This window comes from Channa argus, chromosome 15 (assembly GCF_033026475.1).
Source record: "Channa argus isolate prfri chromosome 15, Channa argus male v1.0, whole genome shotgun sequence".
Classification (NCBI taxonomy): domain Eukaryota; kingdom Metazoa; phylum Chordata; class Actinopteri; order Anabantiformes; family Channidae; genus Channa; species Channa argus.
Window position 1 is genome coordinate 17,608,579 of NC_090211.1, and position 14,294 is coordinate 17,622,872.

Below are 14,294 nucleotides of genomic sequence, written 5' to 3' on the forward strand. Positions count from 1 at the left end.
ATGGAAATTGTAGGAATGACGAACCAGAGTTGAGAATGCACTCAACTACACATTCAAACCTAATCACTAATCCGGCTTGAGCGCAAAAGGAGACACTGAATGTGTAAACAAACTACCAAACGATAAGCGTGTTCATTCAGTTTACAATACCTAATCATTTTTATCCAGTGATCTCCAAAACATACGTTTGAGCCATAACCAAGCAGTCTGTCTGCCAAATAGCCTACGTTTAGAAGTTATATCAAATGTTTATTATTATTATTGTTATTACTGTTGTAGTAGTAGTGTTCCCAGTGGGAAAACTCTTGTTATCCTTGGGGGTGTCATCAAAATATGAGAGACAAATCTAATACAGAATAATAATAAAAAAGACCTTAATCTATGGTTATATCGTTAACCATTAATATTCACTAATTTAGCAGGTGGAGCATGAGACATTAACGCTCGTTGGCCACTATGTCTGTCAGAGCCATAGATTGTATATAAATAAAAATATAATATGGCCAAGGGTGGTAAGTAATTTTACTCGAGTACTGTACTTGAGTTCGTTTTGAGGTACTTTAGTGGAGTATTTCTATTTTATGTCACTTTTACATTTGCTCTAACCACAGTTGAGAAAAACATTGCAGCCTACATTTTCTGCTACATTTAGGCCATCATAGGCAAACATCAGCTATGATATTATGATGTATTATGGATTAACCACCACATTGGTACATAAAGTAGTAATCAGCGTCACCTTTTATCAGAAGTTGTTTTTTTTCTCTTCTCCATAAATTACTACAAATGTATGTTTTTGAATTTATGGCATTAACAGTCGGGAATTCAATACTTTTTAAAATGCATTTTATCGGTATATTTTTTTTGTAGGCTAATTTAAATAGATTTTAAAATGGCAAATGCCTTTAATGGCTCCTTGTACTTGTTGTGGAGCGTTTTTAGGCAAAACACGCATATTTACTTGAATATTGCATTTGAGGACTTCTGTCACATTTGGTCAGGGTTTTTCTTTCATATACTGACGCACTGAGTCTTGACTGAAATAAAATGGACTAGCCCACACACAAAAAAATACCAACGTCAATAGTGGAACCACAGATGAAAAGTAACTTTACAATAAAACAGTAGGCAGACTGCATAAATGTGCAATGAACATTATGGAGGACAATTACCATACATTCAGAAAGGTGACTGTATGAACTGCAGTGCTAAAACGAAAACTTCAGATTTGGAGGAAATGTCTCCATCCAGTGGTGAAAAGTCGGAGCTAGATCCAGACTTGACACTACCGTTATATATTTCGGATGTTTGTAAATATTATTATAACACTATTACTATTTTTTATTTTTTATTGTTCACTTCGTGTGGTTCTTCAGTATGAAACTTTTTTTCATATTAAATAACCTCATACGTGTCATGGACTCATATGATCTCATATTACGAAATATCATACTATTATATTAACATTTGATTGATCCTAAAGAAGGGGAAATCCAAGTGCTTTTGTAAAACAAAAGTGACAAAGCTATAATAGGCATAATAAATAGCAAAATGCAAAATAGAACAATAATGCCAATAGTTGCATCATTACTACTAATGATAAAATTCAAAGTAGGCGAACTAGATAAATTCCGAAATATAGGTCTACATACTTAACTGTATTTGAGTCTCTATTCTATTCGTCTCTATTCAATTTTAATTTATTCTGTTCTGTTCCATTCTATTCTGTTTTACAGAACTTGTGCTCTCTTGCAAGCTTTAGGTTTAGGGGTAGGGATTCTTTTGTGTCAATGCTGTGACGGGACATGTCGGAGAGTCAATGCCATTCGGAGGAAAGACCTCAAGTCCACCCTGCAGTGCTCATTTGACCAATAGTCTTTGACATGGGCGGGCTGAAGCGCATAACAGGATTGTCTGCCCTGCATATATCGCCCAACGTCGGCAACTAGGAAAAAATAGTTAGCTAAGCTAATCTTCACAGATGGTAGCAGTAGGGAGAAATGTTAGGGTGTAGTGCGAAACAGGGAAAATCGTAACAGTGTTTGTCCTACTTGCTACCAAACTCTTCCTACATTGCCCGTGTATCCATATAACGAATAAAAGTGCTTTTTCTTCAAGTTTTTGGTGCATTAAATGGAGGACAAGAAAGAAGACGGAGACTCGGAGATACAGGAACACGGACCCGAGCACTGGTTCTCAAAATGGGAGCGGCAGTGTTTGGCCGAAGCGGAGCAGAGGGAGCCGAGCGAGGAGGAGGCCGACAACGACCAAGATAAACTGTGGCACCTCTTCCAAAACTCCGCCACTGCAGTGGCACAGTTATACAAAGGTCCAGACAACCGCCTTCTGTTTGCTTGCTCGCTCGCCTAACGATACCGCCGTTGGCCGTATTAAATGTAGCAGGCAGTCAGTTGGTTAGCGATCCGCTATTTATTGGGGTTTGGTGTGATTAACATGAGTTAACGAAAGCGTCTGTATCCGAGGAATGCTAATAACTCGTTAGCAAGGTCGCTAGCCAGTATTGGGTAACGTTCACAGCTGATTTTGCAATGCTAAATATAGCTAGCCTAACAGTTATGCTATTCAGAAACCCCCCCCCAAAAAATTAGTTGGTTAGCTATAAACTCGAATCTGACGTCGAATCACCCATTTCGTTTGGTAAACAACATTGTCTAGGTTTATTTACATAAGTACAGTAGCCTACGTTATCGTTGAATACCTTTTTTTTTTTTTCAGAGCTTGTTAGCTAGATTGTTGACACCAAGTAAGACAGTCACGGACAGCTAACGTAATGTTAGCCGGGCAAGTTAGAAAATGGCGATGGCAACGTTAACAACAATCGTAGCTACGCGACATTCCCAGATGGCAGCAACTTGTTTTGTAGGCTGTCAGTGTTACCATCTGTTACACCGGACGCAATGTTCCGTTTAAATTGCCAATAAATCGGCAGCACACAAGTGAACACCTCCTTTTCGACGCCCGGCTTGCTGCTGAGTGAGCAATTTGTTTAGCAACGCACAGCTAGCGTTATAATCACAAAATGGCGAGGATAATATTGGTTCCCTGTAGAAATAATCGTTTGTCTACAATCTGCTAATACTTCGGCATTTTCACGCGTGACGGGCTCCTTGTCGAAACGAACAGCAATCGACCTGCAGAAGTCGATGCATGTGTGACATGGCTTTGCAACTTTACTGCTGAGAGGGCAGTTAAGTTGCTGTTGTGGGTGCTTACTTGTTTAAAAAGCCGCTGCCAGGTTGGGCATCGGCCAGTGGCTGACAGTTGCTTTTTATGACAAACTCTTTCCCTGCATTTGTAGGTGCGAGGCGAAATGGCGAATGAAAAGCCCCTTCCCCTCACACCTTCAGTCACTAAGCTGCTCTGTCTCTGAACTTGTGTCGTGGTTTGGTCCCCTTGACTCTTATCACTAGGATGCTTGCTTTCAAATCACAATCGAACCAGACCAAACGTATTTCCCTTGCCTTCCACAGACAGAGTATGCCATCAACAAGGCCTGTCATTGTGGGTGCCATTTCAGAATGCTGCCACAGCGGTTACCAACCTCTACAAAGGTAGGTAACCTTCTCTCCATCCTTGTGCTTTTGAGTACGTTTTGTTGATCGGCCAACTGCAAACAGTTGTTTTTAGTTCAGTTCATCCATAAAGACTGTAGCTTGCTGTCAGCGTACTTGTACATATAGACACAGTCCCATCCGTCCAGTGGTTAAAAAGGCCTGGGTGTTATCACTGTCGGCTTCATGATGATCAGTCTGTTCCATGGCTTGTAGGTGTTTTTGTATTTCTGTGAAAAAACATTCAACGTGGAGCCAAGAAACTGTACGCAACAATGTCAGGAATTCATAAGATAATCATGTGTTTATTCCTGAAAAAGCAGCGTTAATTACAGAAAATGGGCAGAGTTAAATGTTGTCAGTGTTCTGAGCCAAGCGCTCACCAGAATCGGTTCATGTTTTTCAACGTCACAGAGAGTGTGGAGGCCCATCAGAGGAGCTTTGATCGGGGGGTCCAAATAGGCCACCAACGTCGTAATAAGGTGGGTCATGTTGTTTTTTTTTTAAGAACAATACTACAAAGATTTACAAAGGGGCCTTCATGGGGAAAAAGCATAATGCATCAGTGTTAATTGAAATTTGGTGAACAGATGACTTATGCTGGATTGCAGGACATGTTGGCCTGGGTGAAAAAGCGTCGGAGAACCATCCGTAGGGAGGACCTAATCAGTTTTCTATGTGGCAAGGCACCACCACACAGGAGTAGCAAGGCCAACACCCGCTTGGCCATGGTGGCTCCTAGCCGGGCTAATTCGCCAGCTGAGACTGGCTCATCTGTAGAAGCAGACCTCCAGCCCTTCAGAGAGGCTATAGCGCTGCATGGTAAGGGATGTTTAGAGGAAGCCTTGCTCACAGATTATCTGTCATTCCAGACCTCTAATATAAAACCTGCTTCTACAACCAAGCAAATGGATACATTACCAGCTAGAAAATAACTGTTACTGCTCATCTTTAATGCTAGTATAAAGAACCACTACATTTGCATATCTTTTGTATGTGTTTACATTTTAAGATGTGAAATGAACGAAGAAAATGTAGAACTATGAACTGTTTCTTTTTAATCACTGTCCCCTCAATGTGCACAGTTGTGATTTTTTTATTTATTTTTTTCCCTCTCTGTAAGCAATGAGCTTGTGAGTGTAAACGAGCATGTGTCCTTCAGTCCATCTACTCTGCCACATGTGGCTCAGAGATAAGGTTATGTTGTGCTTGGGCGTGTGTGTATTGGCCAATGGAAAAAGAGTGCCTAATTTTGTTTTGTTTTTTGTGTGTGTGTGTGTGAAGAGAGATTTTACTGAATCAAAAGTGAAATTGGTTTTTGAATATGGTGCAAATTAATGTCATATAGTTCCCTTCAGCAGTCAGATCAAGCACTCCTGTATTTATGTGCACTGACCGCAGAGCAAATGAATATTGAGTACTTTATCTGAAGGTCCTCACATTTTGAAGTGGCCATTTTAGGATATCCTGGAGATTATGGTGAAGGATGTTAGGCATTTGGGTTATTAGGATTAGAAGATCACCAGTTCAGTCTGTCAGGAGGTTTCACTGTGTCTCCTTATTCAGTTATCAAATCTCTTTTGCATTGTGCTTGTAACTAGCCAAAACCGACAAAATCACTTTTATTTATATCTGTGCAGAAAAAAGTGCTTTGCATTTTTGTAAACTGTTTTGTTGCTTTTTATTTGAATTGTTATGTTAAGTGTCATAAGCCAGTTTTGATTTCACAACTGTGAAATCTGTATTTGTTGGCTTAAAATCAAGCTGTGTCATGAATTATTCCCCCGTTTGGGAAATGGAAATATTTTCTTGATCGGTTTACCAGTGTGGTTGAAGTTGCACTTGTTACTTGATAAGTCATAGGTTCTGTTGCCAGCAGAAATCCTACTGCACTCATGCCTATCTTTATTGCCGGGGGAATCATTTTGTGGTAATCTGTGTGTTAGGGACTGATGACTGCTTCAAATGGTTTTTGATGACCAACATGCTTACAACACCACTGTGAAGCAGTCTAAGCTTTTTGACTCCTGTTCTTGGATACAAAGGGGAGACGAGACTGCTCAAGTCGTTTCAAGTGACTTGCCGAAGAACTGTAAACTTGCTGTGTGCCATACGGTTTACATCTGTAACTTATGTTTGAGCTTAATGGTCACAAACGTCATATTTAAGCATATTTACACACTGGGCTGTGTTTTGGATTAATGAATCTGACGTAGCTGCTGGGTTGTAGTTTCACAGTCGTGTGATTCTTTACTTATAGATGCTGACAAACTGCTGTGATCTAAAACTGTTTTTTTTTTTTACTGTTTTAAACATCTGCCCTTGCTGTCTTTTAATGTTGCCCTTTGTGTTTGTGATAGAAGAACAAATTTAACGGGATTTCACCTCTTGGTTTAGGTTTCTGACATAACTTACAAGTCAGATATTTAAATAACATCTGATTAATTGCTGGAGCATTTGCAAATTGGGGACTTTTTTTTTTTTTTGTTGACAGATTTGCTTTTCCTTAGCCTCAGGCTTGCATAAGGTGCCCACAGTAATAGCATGTATGCAAACACCTGAAACAAGGAAAGCTGCGTGGTGCTAAGCTAACTTGACCCTTTTTTAAAGGGATCGTGGGTTGTTTTGCTTCATTCAAATGATGGAGATGTGTTTCTGCAGCTCTTACAAATGTCTTTTGTATAGGAGCAAGTTTTGTGGAGTTTTATTTTGAAGCTTATTATTTTTAAACTAGTTTGCTTATCTAATTTGTCCACATAGTGTTGATATTGTCTGTTGCTGCTCTAACCTGTCTCTTCCTCCTTCTTTCAGGTTTGAGTGGAGCTATGGCGAGTATCAGTGTTCGTTCTGGTACTCCAGGTTCTCCCACACATGTGAGTGGGAGCAGCAGTAACGGGGGAGGCACTGGTGGAGGTAGTTCTTCTGGTTCAGGGCCGGTGTGCCGCAGCAGGCGTAATGGGCTCCAGGACGTTGACCTAAACACTTTCATCTCAGAGGAGATGGCACTGCATCTGGACTCTACAGGTTCTGCCTCTGCTGGAGGAGGGGGAACCAGGAAACGAAACTCCACCCAGTGTAGTGATGTCATCACAGACTCCCCTACGCACAAACGCAACAGAATGATCTGATCTGCTCTGCTGTTCGCCTAAGTGTGTGAAGGGGTAGGGGAGGAAACTTTCCAAGCCAAGGGTATAGGAGGGGAATGGATGGCTTACGCGGGACAGCTGCACAGAACGAAGTTTGAATGAATGGGTGTGCAAAAGACCCTGGGCTGAGCGTAAAATCAGGAACTGAAGGCACACAGTTCAATCAAATGTTGGATGAATTCTTTCCTTTGTCTTCTTTCCCGACACTGTTACTACAAATCACTGACCTGCAATCAGATCACTTCATGTGTGTGAGGAAAAAGAAGGACAACACCACGCACTTCTCGGTTGTCGCTGCTGTCGAAAGGAGATAACAAAGGAAGTCACCAACTCCTTCTGGGATGCAATAGTTCTCAAAGGGGTGGAATTGCACTGTGCTGCTTTACAAGTAAAAGCCACTTGGTCCTTGAGACTCTTGTGCCCTTCCCTCCCCTCCCCTCCCCTCCCCTCCCTCAACCTCATTCATCCTCACCCACCACCTTAATAAGGAAGTGAGGGCCATGATCAAATCATCTCACATGGTGAATGGAGTTGCTCGCCAAATGTTGGACCCAGCTCTGTCAGAGAACCGCCACTGCATCAAACAACCCACCTGTTTTTTTGTTTGTTTTTTTTTGCTGGCATCATTGTGGTTCTTCTTTAGCACTGCCTGTAAGTGGTGGCGCTCAATCACCTAGTAGGATACAGCTGTGGCACCATCCTGCCTCACCTGCTGCTTGTAACCAGTAATATTGTTCTGGCTACTAGGCTAACAACATGTAACTACCAATAGCAGGCTATTGATGTTTGGATATTTAGATCTTATTCTCTTCTAACTACTCTGCTACAACAGTGGCTTGATCTAGTTCAGCCAGTCACCATTTTTGTTTTAAATTTTTCAGCCACAAGTGTTAAAATTCTAGGTTTGGTGCCACTTGTTTGCAGCAGTAATAGCAAAGTTAATATTATGTTCTTCTCCACCATGCGTGTTTTTTTTTTTTTTTTTTTTTTTTTTTTTTGTGTTGCAGGATAATGGAAAGGAGTGAGTGTGTGTGTGTCTCTCTGTGTGTGTGTGTGGCTTCTCAAGACAGCCCATTTTCAGACTGCGACGCCCTCTCTCCCATTTATCCTAGTCTTATTACAAAAGCAGCTGCTGTCTTATGTGATTGTGTGACTATTCTGATGAGTTGCAATAAGGATTTTTGCACTTAGCTTTCACCTTTTTAACTCATGCAAACAAATCGGCTCTTCCATTGTATCCCAGTTGTAGCCTTGTCCAGCCCTAAACAGGTCCACACATTACTTTACTAGTTGGTGCTTAAGAAAAGTAAACACTTGAGTTGAGTAGAAAATAAGCTCTGGCACACACCTCTGGTTTTGATAACTCTTTAAAAGTTTAATCAAGTTGTGGCGCTTTCTTCATGGGGGCTCAACTTGTATTCAGGGACTCTGAGTCCCCGCAACTGCCAAATGACTTAACTCATTGGAATATAATTGGTGCTCTTAAAAAATGGAAAAGCATAAATTAAAACATAAGTCTTACAAAAGTGGCATTTCTCAGCAGATCCATTATACTTGCCAACAAGATTAATTTTGGGGGGGAACAGCTTTTTGTGTAACGGCTTCATGCGTTAATGATATTTGGAAGGGTTGTATTTTTCAGTCCTTCTAGGAATTTACTATGATATGATTGCAACAATTAATTCAGCTAATCCCCTGTAAATCCTGTGCCCCCCTGCAATCTAAAATGGCATAAAGACACTTTTTTCTGTTTTTTTTTTTTTTTTTTTTTTTTTTTTTTTTTTTTTTTTTTTTTTTTTTTTTTTTTTGTTTTGTTTTAATAAAAAAAGCTGTTCGGAAATCTGACATTTTAGCTGCAACAATCACAAAAGTCAATGAGATTCTGGAGGGACTTTTTTTTTTTTTTAACAAATACTTGGTACAGGGTGGATCAGTGGGGGTTGTGTTTCATTCTTAAAAGGGTTGTTGCCTTCCAGCTGTAAGGGTTAGAGTAGGAGACACTGATATAACAAGCCAGAAATGTCAGTATATTTAATTTCTCCAGTACCAGCTCACATTACTTTACAGAGTGATAAAGCTACATGTAAGCTTGTCTGTGGGCATAATGTTGGAATATGCTTCATTTAGCATAGTAAGTTGATTGAAGATCTTGTGCAGATATTAAACCAATTGCTAAATGTTTTAGTGGTGCCCTGCCAAAGTAGTGATACAGTAGATTGTCAGTGAGCTGACGGGGGATGAAAAATCAATTTCCTAGTGAGATTGACGTGCGTCAGTGTTTCCTTCTCTTATCTTCATTTGTCTTATCTTCACCTTTATGACCTGAAAAGTGGGTTTTTAGTTGTATAAAGCATGCCATTTTAAACTCCTGTTACATTTTGGTCACAGATTTCATTTTTGCCTTATAGGTTGCTTTTATATTCACACCTGTTTGCTGGAGGGACAATGTAAGAAAAGATCCAAGCTGAGATTTGTTGATTCTGTCAAAAATAAGAGGTTTGCCTGGAGTTGCTTTTTGTGTATAAGTGAAAACCACTGAATGAGACTGAAAATGAAAACTGGTATTGGGAAAGTGGAATGTGAATTTGTTTTTGAGAAGCTTGGATAATTGTGAAGGAGGGTCAAAAGGTAATCCCAGTTAAATCATGTTTTGCAAAAAAAAAAAACAAACATCTTGTAAGTTCTTTGTAACTTCAGCAGTCACAGGTCTAGTGAAAAATGTAACAATGGATGGACCCGTTTCTTGAATAGGAATTTTGGCCTGAGAGTCCTGTTTTCAGAGTTCGTTATCTCTGGGACTTAACTTTGCAGGATGCAGTGCTGGGGGCCAACAGAAGATTGCAGATGGAGTGAATCCTGAGGCCTGACCTAACAGCCTGTACACGCACTCCTCATTAAACCAGAGGAATGCATTTTGAATATTTGTTTTCTTTCTCCAGACACATTACTGTTTTGTGTTCAACACTCCGCATTGGCATTGGTAGCATTCCTGACTGAAACCAGATGGTGTGTTTAACTACAAATGAGTAGTTACAACCTCCCAGTGTCTCTGTTGCATGGTAAGATGTCATTTAAAGGGAATATGTAATGTGTCTAATGACAGGAAAAATTTTGACTATCAAAGGACTTTTATTTTTTTTTCTCCCCCAAATGCCCTACTAGAAGGTTGGCTACAGAAATGATTGCACCGCTGTTATAATCACAATGTTCAAGCTGCGGTGTTGATCTCCACTGGTTATAATAAAAGGGGCACTTTGTGTTTTTCTTTTCCTGAACCAGTCACCGGCCTTCATCCACAGTTTCAAAGGACTGACTCATGCCATGTGTCTCTGGAGCCAACACTATTATCAGCTGTTTCTTGATACTTATTTGTTTAAAAAGTAATAAATGGCTAATCTATATACTTAACATTTAATTGTTGGTAATGATATGTGGTTCACATTGTAAAATAAATAAAACCATTGAGTTGCAATTGAATGGATTGTTTCATTAAAAAAAAGAAAAGTGTTTACAGTGATTGCTTGTGCATTTTGTACAGAAGGATCTCATTTGGGTTTTATTTTGAGCACAAAGCAAACTTATCTGTGTATGGTGGAGAAAGACACTTAGACATTTACAGATGTATTTAAGATATTGTGATACTGTCACTGGAAGCAAGTCTTGTACTATTCTTGTCTCTCAGAGACTAAAATAACCTCAGACTTTAGTCTAGATATGAAGTCAAGTTAAACTCTTAAATGCAAACAGAAAGGGGGGAAAAAAGGTGTAAGCACCTTGACAGGCCACTAGGTGGTAGCAGCCCACGCGAATAAAACATTCTTTACACAATGAAATGTGGAATGTAAGTCTGCTAAGTTGATGTATTAGTCCGTTACCATACGGTGGGGCAGCATTTAAAATGTCAACATACTTACATCCATCTTCAGATAAAAGTACAGCTCTTAAATCTGTCCAGCCTTAAAAGTACCTTTGTGGAGTTTTGATTGTCTCTTGCACAAAGTCTGCTTCATATTGTATTTTAAAGGGAATTCAGTGATCTACTTCATAACACCTCAATATGTTTTGCTGAGTAGCTCTTCTTGTAACTACAACCCAAATGTGTTTATATTCACTTTTTCCTGGTGGTGGAAATATATTATTTCCTTCTTTTCAAAACATCCATGGAGCAGATTTGTTTTAAAAATATTGTAATTGCTACCTTGTTTACATCTATGTTCATTTGCTTGTATTCATCCTTCGTGCCTTTGTGGATGCGCTGTTACACTTATCTGCACATTACCACTCGTTTGCCACAATAGCATGAAATCAATGATAGTTGTATGCATTGATATGTCTTCATGCATCGAGGTTTAAAAACAGAGAGGAACCAACTAATAAAAAAGTGGTATGTGGTACTTATGCTCAATACTCTACAAGGAACCTTTTACAAAAATCCAGTCCAGCTCATACTATGCAGATTTTCAAGAATTTATTTTTATTTATGCTGCACTAGTTGAGATGTTGTCTGGGTATTGTATTTCCCATCCTGTTACAACATACAGTATTAAACACTGCAATTGAAATTAGATACAATTAAATTAGATTTATGAAAAATTACATACCAGTAAAGCACAATGCAAACAAGCCCCTTGTCAACATATATATTTAAAAAAAAAAAAAAAAAAGAAACTGAATATTTTCTTTGTTTTGTTGCACCAATGGATGTGAATGATGCACAAGAGCAGCCAACATCCTGAAACTGTTCTTTTGGTCCATCAGTGTTATGCCTCACAAGCCCTTGGCGTTCTTCAAACACCTCTACCCATCATCTTTTATCCTCATTGCTCCTCCACCTTCTCATTTTCTACTGCTGCTGTCACCAAAGGTCAAGAATTCCTGAACAAGGACTTCTCTGCTAATCTGAATCTCTGTGAATGCTAGCAATCACGTGACTCACGTGATTCTTGAGTTTTTTCATAGCACATATACCAGGAAAAAAAGAGTCAGACCTCTAAAACCTAATTCTTAACAAAATCAAAGCATTTATAAGGAGAAGAAATAGACTGAAGGACCCTTGGCAAAGGTAAAACCCCTTAAACTTACTGGGTTGATTAACCTAATTGCACTGTAACCAATTTAATAACCACACACCGAAGGGTTTCCAGATTTAAAAGATTGGAGCTGCATACATAGAAATATACTTTCTGCAGCTATTTGCTTCTCTGCTAGAAATCATAGAAGGGCTCTAAATAGAACATTGTTCTTCCCTGGGCAGTGAAGTTCAGTGCCTCTTGAAGATGAATGATAAAAGGTTAGCTCTTGAGTCAAACGGACTCCAACCTGCACCTGGTTGAGCATTGGGCTAGATTCTGCTGGTTATGGTTTAGGACTCAGATCTGGCTAAGGGGGAGGAACTTCTGGTAGTAGCTCTTGGTCACATCAATCATCAGCTCCTGCGTGCACTCTGGGAGCTCTCCTGAAAAAAGGCCTGAGAGAAAGAGAGAAAGGGGATCAAAGGTAAAGACTGTTATGAACAGAAAGTGGGTTAAGTCCGGTGTGTGTTTGGGCAGTGGCGCTGACCTGGGCATCCAGAGAAGACAGTGAAAGGTGGTACCACTGTCTCAGGAGGAAGCACAGTGTTGTCTAAGATCTTACAGCAATCCTTCAGCACACAGCGACGGCCCTGTACACAACACGCAAAACGCAACTGCTGATTCAAATGCTTTCGCTGTGTTTAAATTATGCTGCTATTACACAACGATGAAAAACAGATAACGACTGTTCAGAACAACATGGTTATGTATTATCTTTGTGATGGAAAAGAAAAACTTGCTTCTGTTACACTTAGAGCTTCTGTAATAACCATGACATTCATGTGACTCATTGACGACAGGCATGAGGAAACACTATTGCTGTTCATTTCTTCTCTTGCTGGTGCAAATCTTAGTCTCGCTTAGCACGGTTTCCCCCTTCTTGTTCATTTGCGTTATTGTGACTTGTGTGCTCTCATTCCACTCACTATGACACAGTTTTTCCCAATGTGAACGTAGGAACCGATCTGCGCTGCGTTGACTACACAGTCCTCCTCGATGAACACATGATCCCCTATGTGCAGCGGAAAGAATGCTACTCTGGAGGTAAAGGGAGAGTAAAGGAAAAGACTTGAAGCAGACAAGTGAGCAATGTTTTGCTTTTGATGAAAATGTTTGCTGTAGAGTACTACTGTACACCTGCCAGATTAAAATGTAAAGATGACATAGTTTATATTTTAATATTTCAACAAAGTACATGTACTATGTGTTCTAGTTTAAATGCTGCTGCATTACATTAAAGTAAATTCTCTGAGCATATTTGACTGTTTTGCATTAAATAAAGAAAAATCCTGTCTTTCCTCTTATACACACAATATTATACAATTCTCAGTGATTATATCATATGGTATAATTGCTTGAAAAGTGTGTGGAAACACTCCAACCCAAATACCGTTATGGAGACATTCAGTAAAATAATACAAAAACATATTGTAATATTCAGATTGGACACAACTTTAACTTAAATATTCTGAATATTTGCCATAACAGTAAGAGTTTTTACCCTTTGCTGAACTTTTTAAAAGGTGGTCGAATGACACTACGACTCTTCACAACACAGTGTCTGCCCACCCTGACATTAGCCAGGTCTCCTCTGATGATACAGTCATTCATGACAATAGTCTGCAAAATAGACCACATATCATATTATATAACAGCATATTTGCACCATAAGTTAAACTGTCAGCAGACTCCCAAGTATGACGTTTTTATTTCCTTACTTTGCCATTGAGGACGATATTTTGGCTTCCACAAAGCACCGACTGTCTGCTCACTTTGTTGCCAGAAGCCTGAAATATAACGACAGAAACTATTAATATTTGTAAAAAAAAAAAAAGTGTTCTCCTGATTTTGTTTTTAATATTATAATCAATCCATCATCCACCTAAATACACATCACAGACAAGGATTTCACTTATCCAGCACCCAACGCCCCGTCTAGTTGAGGCTATTAGCTAAATAGCCAGCGACTAACGTTAGCTATCTAACAACGCTTTAAAATAAAACATTTTACCGTCTCAATATACTCTGCTTTGTTGTACAGTATTTCTGACAACTCCATGGCAAGCGAGCTGGTAAAAATATGAAACCAAGCGCTTAATATCCAACAATAATCTCTAAGGTTTCTGTCTGTGTTTGCTCTCTGCTATGCTGTCAGCTTCTCCTGTTCTGCGATCGATTAATGTTTTCCAGACAATACTAGGTGTCATAAATCATCGATGAATTAAACCCAACAAATTATATAGTTCTGTAGTATGTATCATATTTGAATTGAATATCGACTCACTCTTTAATAAACCCCCTCTTGTCATAAACTTCACACGTGTTCTAATTCTCGTTTCAATTGTCTCATCAATTCATCCAAGAAAATAATCTTTGATCTATTAAGCGTGCCTGTGGTAAATCTCTGCGCGTTTATATTTTCTTTTTTTTTCAAAGTAAATGTTTAAATATAAATAATATAATAATAATAACATCAATATTTTTGACTATGTGTTTATGTATTT

General features: G+C 39.2%; 2 protein-coding genes across 2 annotated transcripts; one reads left to right on the forward strand and one right to left on the reverse strand.

Moving 5' to 3' along the window:
* Positions 1-1,878: 1,878 nt before the first annotated feature.
* hapstr1a (HUWE1 associated protein modifying stress responses a) lies at positions 1,879-8,507 on the forward strand. Its single transcript, XM_067477082.1, has 5 exons — positions 1,879-2,329; positions 3,492-3,572; positions 3,987-4,054; positions 4,184-4,394; positions 6,384-8,507. Exons 1-5 carry the CDS (start codon positions 2,134-2,136, stop codon positions 6,698-6,700), a joined length of 873 nt encoding a protein of 290 aa, XP_067333183.1. The 5' UTR covers positions 1,879-2,133; the 3' UTR covers positions 6,701-8,507.
* Positions 8,508-11,171: 2,664 nt separating this feature from the next.
* Positions 11,172-13,971, reverse strand: dctn5 (dynactin 5). Its single transcript, XM_067477083.1, has 6 exons — positions 13,802-13,971; positions 13,509-13,577; positions 13,292-13,410; positions 12,717-12,828; positions 12,278-12,380; positions 11,172-12,185 (listed from the first exon to the last, which is right to left on the reverse strand). Exons 1-6 carry the CDS (start codon positions 13,847-13,849, stop codon positions 12,088-12,090), a joined length of 549 nt encoding a protein of 182 aa, XP_067333184.1. The 5' UTR covers positions 13,850-13,971; the 3' UTR covers positions 11,172-12,087.
* Between the last annotated feature and the right edge of the window lie 323 nt (positions 13,972-14,294).

Coding starts and splice junctions, on each gene's coding strand:
- hapstr1a (XM_067477082.1), top strand. CDS start 2,134: ATGGAGGACAAGAAAGAAGACGGAGACTCGGAGATACAGGAACACGGA. Junction 2,330..3,491: donor AGTGGCACAGTTATACAAAG/GTCCAGACAACC, acceptor TGCCTTCCACAG/ACAGAGTATGCCATCAACAA. Junction 4,395..6,383: donor AGAGGCTATAGCGCTGCATG/GTAAGGGATGTT, acceptor TCCTTCTTTCAG/GTTTGAGTGGAGCTATGGCG.
- dctn5 (XM_067477083.1), bottom strand. CDS start 13,849: ATGGAGTTGTCAGAAATACTGTACAACAAAGCAGAGTATATTGAGACG. Junction 12,381..12,716: donor TTGGGAAAAACTGTGTCATA/GTGAGTGGAATG, acceptor TGTTGTGTACAG/GGCCGTCGCTGTGTGCTGAA. Junction 12,186..12,277: donor TGTCTTCTCTGGATGCCCAG/GTCAGCGCCACT, acceptor TCTTTCTCTCAG/GCCTTTTTTCAGGAGAGCTC.